General features: G+C 34.8%; 2 protein-coding genes across 5 annotated transcripts; both read left to right on the plus strand.

Moving 5' to 3' along the window:
- Positions 1–1,976: 1,976 nt before the first annotated feature.
- Positions 1,977–6,845, plus strand: LOC115971345 (transcription factor KUA1). Its single transcript, XM_031091210.1, has 3 exons — positions 1,977–2,527; positions 5,152–5,360; positions 6,034–6,845. The coding sequence occupies exons 1-3, from the start codon at positions 2,242–2,244 to the stop codon at positions 6,544–6,546; spliced, it is 1,008 nt and encodes a 335-aa protein (XP_030947070.1). The 5' UTR covers positions 1,977–2,241; the 3' UTR covers positions 6,547–6,845.
- A 988-nt stretch (positions 6,846–7,833) lies between these two features.
- LOC115972317 (O-fucosyltransferase 30-like) lies at positions 7,834–11,627 on the plus strand. 4 transcript variants are annotated; one of them, XM_031092565.1, is made up of 3 exons: positions 7,834–8,893; positions 9,314–10,382; positions 10,467–10,947. In XM_031092565.1, the coding sequence occupies exons 1-2, from the start codon at positions 8,448–8,450 to the stop codon at positions 10,377–10,379; spliced, it is 1,512 nt and encodes a 503-aa protein (XP_030948425.1). In that variant the 5' UTR covers positions 7,834–8,447; the 3' UTR covers positions 10,380–10,382; positions 10,467–10,947. The 4 variants fall into 4 exon arrangements, 2 of the variants coding, with proteins under 2 accessions (XP_030948425.1, XP_030948423.1); XR_004087462.1 differs by adding an exon at positions 11,526–11,627 and having other exon boundaries at positions 7,835–8,893; positions 9,314–10,901; XR_004087463.1 differs by adding an exon at positions 11,526–11,627 and having other exon boundaries at positions 7,835–8,893; positions 9,314–10,647.
- The last annotated feature ends 7,250 nt before the right edge of the window (positions 11,628–18,877 follow it).

Here is an 18,877-nt window from a genome sequence, read left to right on the forward strand (position 1 = left end):
CTGTGATTATTGTCCAGCTCACTCGAGTTCAGTTTCTAATCCAGTCTTTACAAATTCATTGTTTTGGGCTCTTTAGGCCTTAGTCTTTTTTGTTGTTGGGCTTTGCATCCAAAATTTGCCCTTACATTAAGCTTTAGGAATTAATTTGAAACTTTTAAAATTATAAAGTTTGATTTAAAGCTTTTGAAACTATATGATAATATTTGAAAAATATCCCTAAAGTACATGATCTAAATTATAATTTTGTCCAAAATATTAAAAACGTCATGAATGTCATATTTGGAAAAAAATAATGTATATATTGACCAAAATCTTGGTTTTATCATCAAAATCCCAAGAAATATATTAGAAATATAAAGTTAATAAAATTTATGATGATATTGGTTACCACATAAAGTACTGAATGACAATCTTGATAAGAATCTTATCAAGATCTCACCAACACTATCTAAAAAACCACTGAGATATTTTTAGAATTTGTAAAACTTTTGGCGTGTGTCACTATTTCTTGTGAAGGTGTAAACTGCAAAGCAATTGCAGCTAAAATCTTGGAGTTGGATGGGCGGCTACTAGATTTTGGCTATTAGGAGTCCAATCATTTATTTTATTTTTTTTGATCTAATGTCCAATCATTTTTTATCCCTAGTTGATTTTCGATAGTTCTAATTGAAATAAGTTTTTATATTAAGTTAATCCGAATAATTGAAACAAAACACACACAAGTTGATGATGTCATTTGTCTTGTTTCGTCTCGTCTTTGACAAATAGCAACTCTACGTCTATATTTAATTTCAAATTGATCTTTTATAAACTTTTTTTTAATACAAAATAGAATTTATATTCTAGTCTAATATTTTTTTTTTAAAGAAATATACTCTAGTCTAATCTAAGTGTATATGTATGTGAAGTTTTTTTCTTGTATCTAGCTTTTATAACAAGAAAATGATATTTATGCATAATAGTGAGATAGAGAAAGGGAAATTCGAATCACAGATATATAACACTATAAAAAATGTCATTATGATTCTTAAAAAAAGCCACTACCACTGAACTATTTGTAGTTTTGAGATTTCTCAGGTTAAGGGGGTCAATATGCTAAAGCTATCTAAAATTCCGTCTTTTATTTGTTCTGATTTATTTGTTTATGTAGAACTCTTTTTGAAATATGAATGAAAGTATCAGAATTTTCATTAAAAAAAATTAACCTTTAGATAGTTATTATAATCTAATTAACACTATTTTATTTTATTTTATAATTTTCTTGCAGACCATTAGAATTTACTTTAGAACTACTGAATTCCAATTGGTACTATAATAGTGTCACGTCGACATTGTAAGTGTTGTCCTTTTTCCTTTTTTTTTTTTTTTTTTTTTTTTGGGTAAAGACAAATGAAAACTTTAAGTTATCGCCAACCTTTATTTTTGATAAGCATTAAAGCTATCCCCGACCTTGCATTCTTATCTATTATCCTTCTCAGCTATACTATACATGATTATCTGAGGGAGGTAAAAAAAAAATATTAACACAAAGTCTATAAAAAAAATATATATTTTGATAATAAGTTAATAACTATGTGAAAAATTTGTGTCAAAGAGAAATTAGATAATGATATTAAACTAATCACACAATGGATTATCTAAATAAATTGTAAAAAAATAAAAAGGAAAAACCAAGTTGACTTATAAAATACATTTTAAAGTCTCAACCTTACTTACAAGACAAGAAGCACGAAACTACCGGATAGAATAGAACAGTACAACAAGAGGATAAGAAAAAAAAAAAGAAGGGCTTTTCAGCTTTCTCAGTTTTTTCCTCGTAATTCAAAGTGCACACTTCGCACACACAAATGATCACAAAACATCTGTTTGACCAAGTGGACGGCTAGCATAAAAAGACATCAAAATTGGAAATGTCCGCGAAGCACGGAATCATTATCCTTTAATCTAGGACCAGATAGTATATGGATAGTGTTTCTCTCGCTCTCTCGCTCTCTCTTTCTCTTTCTCTCTCTCCCATCTGCGAAAGCTGAAGGGAGAGAAGAAAAACACAACTCTCATCAATATAAGCCTTTCTTGGGTCATAAAAACTCAAAAACCCACAAAGGCCTCTATCTATCGGATCTTATCAGTCGGATCCTTAATCGGATCCAAAACCAAACCTAACTATCTTTTTCTATCCTATCCTATCCTATCTAACATATCATTTCTTGAATTCGAATCTGATTTTGATTCGAGGTAGCGATGACTCGGAGGTGCTCGCATTGCAGCCACAATGGGCATAACTCTCGGACCTGCCCGAACCGCGGGGTCAAGCTTTTTGGGGTCAGGTTGACCGACGGGATCCGGAAGAGCGCCAGTATGGGCAATCTCAGCCACTACGCTGGGTCGGGTTCGGGTCTGAACCAGAACGGGTCGACTACTCCCGGATCACCCGGCGAGACACCGGAGCACGGTGCCGCTGCTGACGGTTACGCCTCTGAGGACTTCGTGCCTGGCTCCTCCTCTAGCTGCCGTGAAAGAAAGAAAGGTTTTTAAAATTTAATTTTCTCTCAAATCGCAAAGGAAGTTATGGTTTCCTTTTCCTTTTTCTTTTTGCATGGTTATGTTTATTGTTTGGGAGGAATTTGAATAAAAAATGAATGTGAAGAAAATAAAGATGAAGATTCTAGATTGATTTTTTTTTTTTTTCATATTTATTTTTGGATTTTGCTTCTTCTTTTTGTGGTAGTTTTATGATTGATTTTTATAATTGATTAATTGATTTTTATTTTGTTCATCTTAAATAGAATAGGCAATTCGTTATGCTCCAGTTTTGGAATTCTAAATTTTGAATTGAATTTTAAGGCCAATGATCCATAAACTAGAACAAGAGTGAATTTCATTTCGAAAAAGTAGTTAAATGCAAAATTTATCAAGTTGGGTTTTTTGGAATGTTGGATTAAGAAAGCATTAAAAAGTATTAAGGAAACAAATGATCTGAGCTGATATTTACAAAAATACAAGTTATGGGGATGGATGAATTCAATTATTGGAATTTGGGGAAGCATTTTAGGTGTGGCTGAAGTGTGAATAAGGGTGGGGGGTGAGGTTTTGTGAGGTATTTTATATTTGGTTTGTGTCTTGGTTGTCAAGGAAAACTGTATGTGTCTGATAAGGATGTGAACAAAATTATTCGAACGCTTAAATATGCAAATGATTTTTGGAAGATTTAATGGTCTTTGAATTAAAAGACATTTTGGAGTGCAAGTGTTTGAGTTTAATTTATGCAAAAGAGATAATAAAACGCGACATGTTTTTCAAGAATTAAATCATTTTTACATTTAGCTGTCTAGCAAAATGCACTGCGAGCTTGTGTGTGTGTGTGCTTTGTGTGTTTGGATGCTCTGTTCAAAATAGCGAAGATGTAAGCCTTTTAATTTAGTCCATTTTTTATCTAAAGCTTTTTCTGGCAATAAACATAGCATTAACTATAAGAATTATGAAGAGATAATTTGTTTAAAGCAAGGGAAGACTGTAGTGACACCCAAATTCACAACAAGCTTGTGTCAACTTGTGCTTGGTACACCAAATCCATTTTTTTTTTTTTTTTACCAAGGATCCATGGTGCTCCCATGTGTAAAGTATTGTAATCCAATCACATGTTGACACCCAAGCATGTTGTGAAATTGGGTATCCATATGCAGACTGTTAAAGAAAGATTAAAAAAGTAATGTCCTTTTAGGTCACTCCTAAAATGTGGGATGTGCAGGATAAGGGTCCCTCCCTTTTGATCATTCGATATAAGTGAATTTACTGTCTGTGTGTTGACGTTTTTGAAAGTTAAAAAAATGTTTTGGTTTCGGCGCCTGATAACTTTCCACAATGATGTCTCCTTTAAAAAGGTACTACAGATCTGTCAAAATTTAGCTGTACTGTACAGGAATTATTTGAATCATATGGTTTGGTGAATTGTAGCTACTAATCTGGGTGCTGGTAACATGTCTGTCTCTTGAGAAAAACTTCTACTTTTTTGTGAAGATGCACTCTTAACAATAAATGCTAAGGAGTTAAGGAAAATTTTAAGGTGTTGTGATAATGATTCCTTGGTTAGAGCAATTAATGCGTCTAGAGTTTTACTTTAGGGTGAAGAGCAGAAACAATAAATCAAGTTGTTTTGTGTGTGTGTTGTGTTTGTAAGGAAGGAGAAATTCTTTTAAGTTGGTGAGTCAGTAACTATATTATAGTATGTATGATGTCTGTAAGTCAACAGTGCAGATGAAGCTTAGATGTTATAGAACAATGACCTAAGAAGCTCAAACATGGCAAAATGCCTCACGTGTCCATGTTTGACATGGACATGTTGGGGGCACGGTTGCATGTGTGTTTGTGGTGTGTCTGTGTGTGTATATATATTAATTTTTTTTTTTCAAATTCCGATACAGTCAAGTTACTGTGGAGACATGGTCATGACATGACTGTTAAAAAATTGAGAAAGAGATCAATTCCTCAGATCTTCGCTTGTGATCTGCTCTCTCCCATTTGATCTCCGTCCACTCAGAACAGTTAGATCAGTTCCGATTGAAGTTCATTGTTGATCTCTTTTTTCCTCTTCCAGTACATGGCTGTCTACTCGATTAAAGCATGGGAAAGGATGCGATCCGTTGCTTCTTCCAAATTCTTACTCAATGGGTTGACCTTTAGATCAACCTCTCTCTCTCTTGGCCTGGTACAGCAATCGGCGTTAATCGTTGTCTTACTGTTTATCAATTACTTTACCACTCATTTTGAGCAGTTGTGGCTATAAATGATGCAAGCTCTTATAGGTGTTTATTGTCGTCTTGATCTCACATCACTCCAAATTCTTTTTATTTCCTTTCGGTTTCACTCTCTAATTCCCTAGCACCTCTCAGTGTTTATAACAGAGATATCCAAGGTTCAAATCTCTCATCCCCCATTGTTGTAACTATTGAATTATTAAAAAAAAAAGAAGAATAAAAATTCAATATATATATAGTAATTGCCGTGTTGTCATAGTGTTGTGTTCTTATTCATGTCCATATATGTGGTTCTTAGGCTATGACCTCTTGAGATGCTTTTAATCTTATCTCTGTGTGTTGGTTGTACTGTACTTGCCCCATTTGTCTATAAAATGACTAGTTATTGGTTCTGCAGGTGTTCCATGGACTGAAGAAGAACATAGGATGTTTTTACTTGGACTACAGAAGCTTGGCAAAGGCGATTGGCGTGGAATAGCTCGCAATTATGTTATATCAAGGACACCTACTCAAGTGGCCAGCCATGCTCAAAAATATTTCATCAGGCAAACCAATGTATCTCGGAGAAAGAGACGTTCCAGCCTGTTTGATATTATAGCAGATGAAGTTAGTTCCTTTCTTTCCATCTGATGTTATAAACTAATATGCTGTATCCACATGCATACATTGACACACTAAACATGAAAGGGGAGACAAAAAAGCTGCATGAAGCTTCTATAGGCCTGTAGATAACATTGTCTGGTATGCACTCACTGTCATTTGTTACTGGCATATAAGTTTTGGTTGGTTTTTCGAACCTCCATGCACCAGAAACTGAGAACTAAAACGGCACAGCAAGGCATATTATATGGATGGGCCAGTTTTTAAATGGTTTTTGTCCTGGAAGTGAGGATATACCCTTTTCCCCTGGTTATTAAAATGATCTTTTACTGGCTTTGTGCAAACAATATGTTTTACCGTTATTTTGTTATAGGATTATTTAGTTGTTAAAGCCTGTCAAACTCTTCCGATTCTCAGGGGTCCAAATTTAACTCCATTCTTTGTGTGATTTTGCTATTTGACTGTCTTTAGAGACAACTATTGCCTTTTCCTTATGATGCACACTTGAACAAAATCTTTATAAGTTGAAGTTCCTTTCTTCTTCTTCTTCTTCTTTTTTTTTTTTTTTTTTTTTTTTTTTTTTTTTTTTTTTTTTAATTTTTTATTTTTATTTTAAAAAATATATCTTTATAAACTCCCTTCTAGGTATCTGATATAATTGCTATTAATATGTCTGCAGTCAGCCGACACTCCGATGGTACCTCATGACTTCTTATCTGTCAACGAGTCACAGGCTGAAACACAGAGCAATCCTCCATTGCCTGCTCCTCCTGCCCTGGACGAAGAATGTGAATCGATGGAGTCTATCAACTCCAGTGATGGAGATCCTATTCCTCCGAAGACAGAGAGCTCACAACCTTGCTACCCAGTGGTATATCCTGCTTATGTCGCTCCATACTTCCCCTTTCCTCTGCCATATTGGTCAGGATACAACACTCCAGAGGCAACTAAGAAGGAGGAGACACATGAGGTTCTCAAGCCAACTGCAGTACATTCGAAGAGCCCGATCAATGTTGATGAGCTGGTTGGCATGTCAAAACTGAGCTTAGGAGAATCTATTGGTCATGCTGGTCCATCCTCTCTTTCACTAAAGCTGCTTGAAGGATCTTCTAGGCAGTCTGCCTTTCATGCAAATCCAGCCTCTGGAAGTTCAAACATCAATTCAAGTAGCAGCCCAATTCATGCAGTTTGATGGACAGCTTTTCTGAGCTCAAGATCATAGGTTAGCTCGATGATGGATGAGCTTTACAGTTTACTGTTAATACAGGACTGATAATGTGCAGTTTGGTTTGGTTTAGTTTTGGACTAATAAGGTTGTTTTTAATTAAATTAATTAACTAAATTCAGTTCTTAGCTTGTAGGTGACAGCATCTTAGTGTATGCACCATTAGAGACATTGTTCGAGTCCTTGAATTTTGTGTCTTATATTATCTGTTTTTCTCCTCAGTACTTCGATATTGATCATGTGTGACATTCTACATTATTCAACCATTTGAGTTAGGTGCATGGTACTGCTACTAAACATCCGAACATATAGATGTTGTGGCTAATTTTATGTGTAATTCATAGAAAATATATTTAATCCATCTCGCTGTGACTAATTCAATTAGCTAGTAACACAAATATAAAAAGAGTTCTTGGACTAGGGAGTCAAGTGTAAGTGAGGCATTTGCAAAGTTTAGAAAAGGATTTGCCCGTTGTATACTGGGACTTGGGGGAAATGGTTCTGAAGTTGTTCCCTGGCTGAATTCCCAGCCGAGACTTCTGCACCTAGTAGGATCAGATGCGGTATTTTTTATGGCACTTCAGTTGTTATTTCCTTACTGAAACCATTGGAGAGTTTTGCCTTGTGGCCGGTAATGTATTTTATTTGGAAACTGCCAAAACAATTCTAGCGTTTGGAAATTGGATTCCGCTGCCTGAGCCATTGGGATAAAAGGTATAATTCGAAGTTTACGCATCAAATATATGGTTCCAAATATATTTCGTTTGCTTTTAAAGGTGAAGACGTGAAATACTGAAATTCTAGAGTATTCGATGTGCACATTTTAAAGGCATTCATGTAATTTGAAGTTTGAACGTTTTTTACGGAGTTCCTAGAGGTTCTCCCTAACCCCCAATTCCGTGAGGGAGAAGGAATTCAGTGGCACTAGTTGTACAGAGCCGCCAAATGAATGGTGGAGTACAATATAAAGCCCATTGGATAGTTTGGATCATAATGCTGTGAGGATAAGTAGCATACTAGCATGTAGTAAAGTAAAAGAAATAGATAAGATAAAAAATCTATACATAAAGATAATATAGATAGAATTCCTTTATTCAAGTGGTCATCTATTCTAAACTATAGATTCTTAGATATCACTATATCTATGTATTACAATATAACTCATATATTTATGGAGATTTGACTAGTTTTTGATAGTGAAGCCTGGCTATTTGATTGGTAAGAGAGGGTGGCAAATTTGATTGGCAAGAGGGGTGGCAATCTTGATTGGTATAAAAAAGCAGTACTACATGTTAAAAAGTATCATCTGTTTATATTCATAATACTTCTCCTTCTTAAATGACCACTCACTAAGAATATGCCTCATTAAAACCGGATTGCTTAATTAAAACTTTGCAAAGTAAAATCCTTATGGAAAAAAGTACAATTAGCACATATTCTTCAAAAAATGTACCCCCCTCATGAGTACGTGGGGTCTTAATTTTTTGATGATTTTTGAGGTTTTGATTCTTTGTTTGATCAGTGGGTGAAGGGAGAGCTTGATGATCTGGGTCTTGATTAGTGGCTGATGATGGTGCACGGTCTGCAGTGGCTGTGCTTGATGATGGTGGATTGATCGTTGACGGTGGCTTGGGTTGTGTGTGAGAGGATTTTCAGAGAAGGGAAAAGTGTGAAAGGTGTAGGATATAATAAAAAATTGTAAAAAAATGAATGTTTTATTGAATAAATATGTAGAATAGACTAACTGACACGTGCGTTTTGTAAAAATAGGCTCGCTTGTATTCCTATACGATCCTAACGATATCAAAATCCACCACCTTAATTTGCCGCTTGCCACCTTCTCTCCGCTTGCCGCCACCACCTGAGCCATGAACCACCTCCTCAACTCCAACAGACCCACCCCTAAACCATGGCCCCATAAGAAACCCTCTTACAGATCCCCTCTCCTCTCTCTATCTCTCCTCACTCTTCTCTTCTCTCTCCTCTTCTTTCTCTCCTACTATTCCCTCACCCCCAATTCCCACATCTCACCCCCTACAAAAACCCTAAATTCCCAATTCCCCCAATGCCCCATTTCCCAATTACCCCAAAAATTCCTCTGGTACGCTCCCCACAGTGGGTTCAGCAACCAGGTTTCCGAGTTCAAGAATGCTATCTTAATGGCCGCCATTCTCAACCGGACCTTGATTGTTCCTCCGGTTCTCGATCACCACGCTGTTGCTCTCGGAAGCTGCCCCAAGTTCCGGGTTTCCGATCCGAATAAAATTCGGGTTGACGTTTGGAACCATGTGGTTGAGCTCCTCAGGATTGGCAGGTTAGTCAGTTTGGTCACTCGCTGTGTGTGTGTGTGTGTGAATTTGATCAGATTAGAATGTGGGTTCTATTGGGTTTATTTTAATTTTCATGTTTGTGGCATTAATAAAAATTGTTGTTTCTGTTCAACTTTTTTTTTTTGGTTGGTGAGAGAATGAAAGTTGAAACTGTCTCCATTACTAGGGACAATGGTCTTATTAGGCTTAGTGGAATAGAGGTTTTTGTTCTCTAAAATCTAAGTAAAAGTTACCAACTTGAGTCTAAACTTGGTTTTAACTGTGTATTTTGAAAAACTAGAATTTGGGTCTATTTGGCATTCCCTTTTGCTATCAGATTTTATGTTTGGTATCTATTATTGGATAGCTTCCTATTTTTATTATCTTTTTGTAAATTATAGCTTTATATGAACCTCTTGTTGCAGGTATGTCTCGATGGCTGACATTGTTGATATTTCGTCGTTAGTGTCTTCATCTGTTATTCAAACGATAGATTTCAGGGTTTTTGCATCCCTATGGTGTGGGGTGAAAGATTTCGATTGTTTCATTGAATCAAATGAGCAGTTGTTTTTGTTTGATAGCCTTAAGCAATGTGGATCTCTACTATCTGGGCTAAATGGTAATGTTGATAAATGTGTACATGCAGTAGGTGAAGATTGTAGGACTACAGTTTGGACTTACCAAAATGGTGAAAAGGATGGGGTATTAGATTCATTCCAACCTGATGAACAGCTTAAGAGGAAGAAGAAAATTTCATATGTTAGGAGACGAAGAGACATATATCAGACTCTTGGACCCAGTTCTGCAGCTGAATCAGCCACTCTGCTGGCATTTGGAAGTCTTTTCACCTCTCCATATAGAGGTTCAGAGCTGTACATCGATATTCATGAAGCTCCAAGAGATCAACGGATACAGTCTTTGATTAAAAAGATTGAATTTCTTCCTTTTGTTCCTGAAATTTTGAGTGCAGGAAAGGAGTTCGCTGATAAGAACATAAATGCCCATTTTCTTTGTGCACAGCTCAGATTGTTAGATGGGCAGTTCAAGAATCATTGGAAAGCTACTTTTCTGAGTTTAAAACAGAAAGTAGAATCTTTGGGACAGAGTCCACTCCCTATTCATATTTTTGTGATGACTGATCTTCCCGAGGGTAATTGGACTGGAAGTTATTTGGGGGATTTGGCTAGAGATTCACATCATTTTAAGCTGCATTTTCTGAGAGAAGAAGATGAGTTAGTGATAAAAACAGCCAAAAAGGTTGTGGCTGCTAAGCATAGCCTGAGGTCTGCATTTGTTCCAGAGAGAATGGGTGGTCTAAAAAAACATTGCCCTTCTGAGAGATTACCTGATGTACTTCTATTCATAGAGGAAGCTGTTTGCAGCTGTGCTTCACTTGGTTTTGTTGGGACTGCGGGGTCTACTATTGCAGAGAGTGTAGAGCTTATGAGGAAATTTGGCACATGTGCAAGCCAAAGTCTGACTGCATTGTGACAGGTGGTATTAGTTTATGAGAAGAAATTTCTCTGGTTAAGGGTTGTAAAAGTATGTTACAAGCCTTCCACTTGAATTGTCTTGCAGTAGAAGATGATGGGACCAGCAGTCTTCGGATATTTTTTATGCTTTCTCGCGATTTTTGTGATCCAGCCAGCATTTCATCCAAATCTTCTGTTTGTTGAAGGCACAAAAAACTGTTAAAAAGAAGGAATTTCCTCATGTCAGGATTCAACTCCACTGAGGTTGCAGTTTATTGAAGGTCAATGTAAGTATCTTAAATTCTCAAGGAGAAGAAAGAGGATGCTGCTCAGATTTGAAAGTTTGTTTGATATAACTGACTCAATTAATTAATTAATTTAGATGGAGCATTTATCATTGAGGACTGACTTCTCTTAGCACTTAATTGTGCCTTTTTGTTTTGTAGAATTATTTTTTTTTAGTAGTTTTGTAGAATTATCTGAAATTGCACATTTTTTTTCCCCAAGAAGAACATGGGGCGATTCCGAGTGTTCATTCATTGTAAGTGACAATATTTACATATGATGTCATGAAGTTCTCTTATATATGTTATTTTTCTTACATAATCTGCTGTGATACCAGAGCATATTAGCAATCTCAAAGAAAACTATAGGCCAGTTCTCACTTTGTAGTTACGAAGATTCATTAGGATTTTTATCTGAATGAAATACTAGCTTGATGAAATTGGAAGATATGCCCTTCCTGATCTGTTTACCATATCAGAGTCTCTATGCTGATTGTTGATACTGTAATTTGTTTGGTCCCGATTAACGCATCAAAATAATGTTTTAAAACTCAAACTGTTGAAAGTTTTAAAGCCAAAAAGTTGGGAATAAATTACAATAGACCAAAAGTTACCAATTCAATTTACCCTAATTGGATGGCAGACCAAAAGTTACGACCAATTTAGTCACTTTTGACAAGAATTAAGACCAAAAACCCTAATTAGGGATGGTAAAAAAATTGACTTTTTGATTTGATTGTTCGATCAGATTAAATTTTAGACCATCTTATAGGTCATATTTTTCCCTTCGAAATGACAATTCATGAGCCAAAAACGAAATTAAAACGGATGAGATATCAATAAAATTCCGAAACCCTGATTAAATGTTTCACTATTTTCAGGTAAAAAAGAGTTGTTTTGTGGGCCGTTTTTACACAAAAACCTATACCAACTGAGCAACAATTGGAGCAATCCATCTGAACAAGATTGAAGTATGACGTCCCGACTACCTCTCAGAAAAAGGGCTCAACGATAACTGCCACGGATTGAGAGAAATGAATTTTTTTCAAGAAAAGTGTTGCAGAATTTCCTACACTGCGTCATCTCTCTTCTAGATGCGATATCTTTGCGACCATAATTCCAAATCGAACAAGGCCGGAGTCTATGGAAACTAGACATCTAGAGCTTTCTAGGCATATCAAATTTGAAGAAATCGGAGCTCAGAAATGCCTCCAAACTGCAACATGGAATTCAGACCAAAACCAAGAAAAATACGAAATAGGAAAACTTAAGGACTAAGTAGGGAACAATATAGTGGTGTTTCCAGAACACCACCACATATAGAGTCAGAAAAGAGGACAAATCAGAAAATTGGAAAAGAAGAATGGAGAAGCTTCTAGAGGCCCCCACTCTTGGAAAAGGACACTAGGAGACACAAAAAATCCTACAAAATTCTCTAGGCTAGAATTCTCTCTCTCTCTCTCTCTCTCTAGATTCTCCCTAGGAAACCCCTCTCAAAATATCTAGTCCCTCTTTTCCTTCATAAGAAAAAAAAAAAAAAACCTTTTTTTGGGTAAGTGGGTAAGTTGTAAAGGAATGGGTTAGCTTCTTTATTGCTATACCCATTCCCCTTTTCTCTTTTCCTTGTAACATCATAACATTGTATATATAAAAATGCTTCTTTTATTCATTGTCTCTTTATATTCTTGCTTTTAAATTCCTTACTCTATCTTTATATTGCTTGCCTTTTATATATTGCTTTAATTGTATATATTACTTGTTGTTTTTTTGTTCCTTTATTTATCTTGATGTTCATATCTATGTGTATATAATGTTATATTGTTGAATGCTTGTGGGTTTCCTAGATGGGTTTTAAACCTCTTCCTAAACACTGTGTGAGAAGTACCCTAGGGGGAAGAACTCATCTTTTCTAGGCATCTAGGAACAAATTTTTTTTTTTTTTTTTTTTCCATTTACATTGTTTACATCTACTTGTTTATTTACTTCTTGCATTTATTTATTTGTTCATCCTTAATTCCTTATACATTGTTCACCCCTCCCCTTTAAAAACATTTTCTACCCATTTTTCCTAAAGGGAAAGGATTTGCTGCAAACTAAGTTGCAGCAACTCCTGCAAAATGCACATGTGTCAACACCTGGTAAGGGTAAGTGGGTTAACAGAAGTTTTCTTTAAGCAAAAGTCCTGGATAGGTGTCTCTCTAAGGCGTTGACACGTGTTCATTTTGCAAGAATTGTTGCAACTTAGTTTGCAGCAAATCCTTCCCCTTTCCTAAATGGGTTCTAAACCTTGCTTTAACCACAATATGAGTATGTTACCTAGAGAATGGTGATGACTTGTACTCCCATTTCTTCTATTGGTAAAGAATTCATAAGGCTTTGGCAAGATTAGAGCTTATTTAGGAGAAATCCCTAAAAAATATATTTTTCCAATAAACATTTACTTTCCTTGTCTTTAAATTCTAAGCAATTTACTTTCCTTATCTTTAAATTCCTAGTGTTCCTCCAAAAAAAAAAAAAAAAAATCTTTAAATTCCTAGTCATTTACTTTTATTGTCTTTAAATTTCAAGCAATTTATTTTTAAAGTCTTGTATTTAAATTCCTTTACTTTTAAGCACTTTACTTTCTTGTCTTTTAATTTTTAGCACCTTTATTTATTCTTGTTGCTTTACATTCTTTCTCATATGCAATGTTGCCATAAAATCAAAGCTTGGGTAAGCAAATCTCTAAAAGTGCTTTCTCTAAAAAAGATGGTTTCAAAAACTACTCCTTTTTCAAAAAAAAAAAATTGCTTTCAAAAAGTAATCTTTTCTCAAAAACCCTAATAAGTTTTTTTTTTTTTTAAACCTTTTCTTTCCTAGAATGATTTTCTTCTACAACGTTTTAAAAAAAAAAATTTAAAAAAAAAACTTTTGAATGAGTAAAGTTTCTAGGAGGAAATAATCTTTTTAATTTCACCATACCTTTTTTAAAAAACAATAAAAACCCATGGGACTTTTGGGATCCAAAATCTTTTTTTTCTAAAAAAATAAAATCCGTGGAAACTTTTTTTGAAATATTTCTTTTCTTAAAATTCCTTTGGTTCAAATTTTTTTTCCTTACAAAAATGTTTTCAATACAAGCTTCCTTTTACTATAAAAATAATTGGATTTTTAAATCTAACCATATGTTTGGTTGGGGTGATTTTAGGGAGGATGGAAAATGAAGGAAAGAAAAGTAGAGAGAAAATGATGTTTTTGGTTGTTTGGTTGAGGGTGGAAAAGAGGAGAGATTTTGGTGGGGTCCACAAGTTTTCTCTTCTCCCCTTTCAAAATACAATCTCTCCAAATTGGGGAGAAAATTGAAGTGAAAAGTGGGAAAAATATTTGGACAAAACTGCCCCCACCTCTTTTAACGTTTCTGGCTTTTTTTTTCCCCTCTTCTTTTGACTTTTCCTTTCTTCGGTAACGTGGGCTTTTTGTTTTTGTTTTTGTTTTTTTTTTGTTTTTTGTTTTTTCTTTCTTTGGTTTTGTTAGGACGTGGTGGGTTATTCTTTTTTTTTTTTTTTAATTTTAATTTTAATTATTTTTTTAAGAAAACACTTTTGGATGATTTCTTATGCTATTATTTGAAATGTTCACTTTCATCTATACACAATTTTTTTTTAAAAGTATAATGTATTACTTTTTGTTTTATTTAAGAATGACAGATGGTAAATTTATACAAATCTTATTTTTAATCAAATCAAAAAGTTTTTCATCCTTTCACTTTTCCACATTCTCAACCAAACACAAATGAAAAAAACTAAAAACTTTTCTATCATCTCACTTTTCCATCCTCCCTCTATTTTCTATCCTTTCACTTTTCCATCCTTCTAACCAAATAGACCCTAAATCTTTTTTTTCTTTAAAAAAAAACCCAGGAAACTTTTTAAATCAACTTTTTGCCCCAAACTCTTTTTTCGGAATTAATGCTTTTACCAAAAAAGAGATTTTCAAAACAAACTTTCTTTCCCCCAATCCTTTATCATCAAAATAAAATCATGGGATTTTTAAATCCAAACCCTTTTCCTTAAAAAGAAAAATCCACTAAATTTTTTGAAGCAACTCTCTTCTATTTCTTTCAAAATTGGTATTTTTTACAAAAAAGATTTTCAAAACAAACTCCTTTTTCTTAAAAACCATGGGAATTTTCGGATCCACCATTTAAAAAAAAAAAAAAAAAACCTATGGGAACCATTTTCCTTTAAGCCAACCCTTTTCCAAAACCTTTTAAAAAAAAATTGTTGTTTTCACAAAAAGTTTCAAAATTCAAACTTTGCTTATTCAAAAGAAAACCCTGTGTCATCTTTAATGAAGTTTAAATTGAAACTTCTTTTCTTAAATTCGGATAAAAACCACGGTTTCCAATTGAACCATGGAAACCCTTCACTCAAAATAAAAAGGCTTTTAATCTTTTTCTCTTCTATCTAAAAATAATAGTAATGAAACTTTTCTCATAGAAAAAATGTTTTTTCAACCTCTTTTCTATAAAGCCAACATTTTTTTTTTTTTAATTTATAAATATATGTTAAAAAAAATTGGGCCCTTTTTATGAAAAAAAAAAAGAAAAAAATCTTTCACGTCTTTAACTTGTTTTTCTTCAAACAACCTTTTTTTTTCCAAACAATCTTTTTTCTCAAAATAATTTGTGCATTTTCTTTTAGGTAGGTCCTTTAAAACTTCTCATTTTACACATTCAAGCATTGTTGTTTTAAAAACATTTTTTTAGAATTGCATCTTTTAGAGATTTGTGCCTATGGTTCAATTTCATTGAACCAATAGGCACCAATCAAGCTTACATGATTCTCTCCCCCTTCTTGGCACTAATGTTTCTTTCTATTGTTTTTTTGGTGCATGATAAATGAGAAAAATGTAGTGGATGAAAACAATGTGTTATTCTTCCTACTCCATCTCTTTTATTTTTATATTGTAAATAATCAAGTTAAATATATATAGCATATATTCATATGCTAAATACATAGTGATGGTGCCGAAAAAGTCACTAGTGAGCCACACGATACTCGCACACTCGAAATAGCACCTGCATAACACAAAAGAGAAGACCTTGCAGAGAGCACTGGTGTGGTGCCGGCCAAATACCCTTCGAAGGTCAAATTAGAACTTCTCATAACTCTAGAGTGCTAGAGAGGGGTAAATTATGCGTACCTTGGCTAGTGAGGGTATTGGGGCTTTTATAGTAATAGAGGGTTGACATCTTTTCCTTGCTGTAGAAGTCTATTCCTTATAGGAGTCTCTTTTGAGCGTATTTGGCGGGATCCTTTCCTTATAGGAATCCCTTTGAGTAGCACCTAACGTGGACGGCAAGATTTTTTCTTATATATGCAATCGTGGGCACCAAGCAAACTGTTATAGAGACCGTCAGCCTATCGTGCTCCCTTCAAGTTTACAAGTGTCAACTTATTAAGACCGTCAGTCATTTGGTTTAGTCAACCGACTCCCTTCACCGCCCTTATCAGATCTCTCTTTGTCGTCAGCTTATAATAGAAACTGACGGTTTTGCTTGCTTTTTGCCGTCAGCTTACAATAGAAGCTGACGGTTTTGCCTGCTTACTATTTTTGCCCATATCACATAGTAAATAAATACTCACATGTGTGTGTACATACAAACATACATACATACACACACACACACACACACACACATATATATTGTTTATATAAAACTTTTTCCAAAAACCAAAATGCCAAGTATCTATTTTCTTCACTAAAAAGATAACGTTAGAATTAAATTAAAATGGGGTACTATCCTTTGGATAGGCGATGTGGGGTGTCTAACACCTTCCCCACACGTAACCAAACTTCCAAGTCCAAGATCTTCGGTTCGAAACTTTTAGTTTACTATAATAAATAAATCCCTTCAAATTGGTTTAGTTAATTAGGCAACTTAAAAAGAATCAGACAAATAGGTGACCAATCACACCTAATACAGAATCAATGGTTGGTGGTGACTCCTAAAATAAAAATAAGAAAAAGGTACTCAGACACACATGCACACACCTCACCCTAGAAACGCATGCACATAAAGAGTTGCCAAGGACCCAATGTGCGATAAACCAAAAGAAATGGAAAAAAAGGGGCCCTAAACAAGCCTCAACCTTTCCCCCTCCTCTCTTTTGGGGCGTACACATTGATGATTGAGAAAAACATGCCATATAGTTCGAATTTGAGCTTCAACATTTAAAAAAATCCAACATAGTCCGGAACAGCTCAGAATAGCCCAAAATTGTGAGATCGAAACATCTAGAATTTTTGTAGGACACTGGAACAATTCGAAACAGATCGGAATTTAGACCAAAATGGAATAAGGGTGTAAGTGGACAAGAACAAAAAATTATAGCTGGAACAGAACGGAATTTACAACCTTGGAAATTTCATAAACCCAAACTCATTAGGTGTCTTCGGCTAGGTTGTGGGTGTGGGTGCAGATGGGATTGGAGAGATTGGAAGCAGTATTTTTTTTTTTTTTTTGTGGAGAAAAAATAATATTTAAATAGAGTAGAGAAGTAAATATTGAGTCTAATGTAAGAGTATTTATAAATAAGTTAGTTAAAATAGTTTTTTGGACCAAATTTGGCTAAACTCACTTTGAGAGTGATGCAAATACTCTAAAAAGTTCTTTTTGTAATGAAAATTTGTTACCTAACAAGATAAAAGTTGCAGCATTACCCAATGATGCCCAAAAGGCCATGGTGAAACAAGAGCCCTTGTAAGGATTTTTTAATGACAAAAGTACGGCAAGAGTTGGCCTTGTAGCTTAATTGTTGTCATCTCTTGGTGTTTATCACATAAACATCCAAAATTCAAATATTCCAACCCCAAATATCAATGTTTAAAATAAAATAATGGTTCTTGGGTTCTGGGTCTGTTATTGGTAATCTAGGAGCAGCTGGGGAAGGGGAAGTGATTCGAGACCATAATGGTTCCTGGGTTCTGGGCTTCGCAAGAGCAATAGGTATCACAAGCAGTGTAGAGGCTGAATTGTGGGCTTTGTGGGATGGATTGCGACTCTGTGTGGAAAAAAAATTTCACGCTGTAGAAGTGGAACTAGATACCAGAGTTGTGGTAGATTGGATGACTGATAGAACTCGTGACAACATAGCTTACTCTATCCTTATTTCTGACTACAAGTACTTGATAAATCTCATTTCGACAGTGGTAGTCAAGCATTGCTACAGGGAAGCCAACCAATGGCTGGGAGGAACACAACAGCTGGAATTTAGTATTTTTGAGCGCCCTCGTGTGGACACTAGACTTCTTTTGTATTATAATGCTATTGGCATGTATGGCTTTGCCTTAACTCTATTTCGTGGTTTCTAAAATATCCATCAATCAATCCAGAATTTTCAGATTTCATGATTGGATTGTCCTACAACTTCTTATATATTTCCCTCTTAAAAAGTAAACTATTCCCTCTTAAAAAAACATAAACTATTTGTGGGAGATTCATTATCCCAACTTTGTTTCTATCATTAGTATCACTCACTTCACAAACTCATCACCTCCAAAATCTCTACAAACCAACAAAATTTCACAATAACTTCCCTCATAAACTCATGTGGGTTGCCTCTAGAGACATCTTTTCTAGCATCATCCCAAAAGGTCACTCGCAAAACCCAAAAAAAATCAAATTGTCTTATCCCATCTGAGAAACCATGTATTCTCCATCTCAAATCTTATTAGGAAGCGACCCAGCTTCTTTTGGTTGATCTTGAGAATCTGCATCTAAGAAGCATGGATGCGGATTTGGGTCGGGCGCGGCGAAGCAACAATTTTTGAAAAAGTAGGACATAGATGCGGCGGGATACGTGTATTAATTAATTATTAAATATGTTTTTATTTATATTTTCTATATATTGCTAAGCATTTTTTTTTTACAATATCAAAAATTTGAAACTAAAACTAAATAAAAGATAAGTTTGAAATTAACGTTTTTATTTATTTATTTATTTATTTATTTATTTATTATTATTATTATAATTATTCCAGCCCATATCAAGTCCTATTTCGGACTATTTTAGACCGAATCGGAAAAAAATATAAAATAAAATAAAATTCGTCTTTGGACGCGCGTGCAACCGCGTCTAGGCCACACGGTGTGTCCTGCCAAGTCCGATGCGGGTGCAATAGCCAAACTGGCACACCCGTGCTTTCATGATCTACATTGATGGCAATGTTCCCCATTCCAACCATAGAT

Source organism: Quercus lobata, chromosome 12 (genome assembly GCF_001633185.2).
Source record: "Quercus lobata isolate SW786 chromosome 12, ValleyOak3.0 Primary Assembly, whole genome shotgun sequence".
In the NCBI taxonomy this organism is placed as follows: Eukaryota; Viridiplantae; Streptophyta; class Magnoliopsida; order Fagales; family Fagaceae; genus Quercus; species Quercus lobata.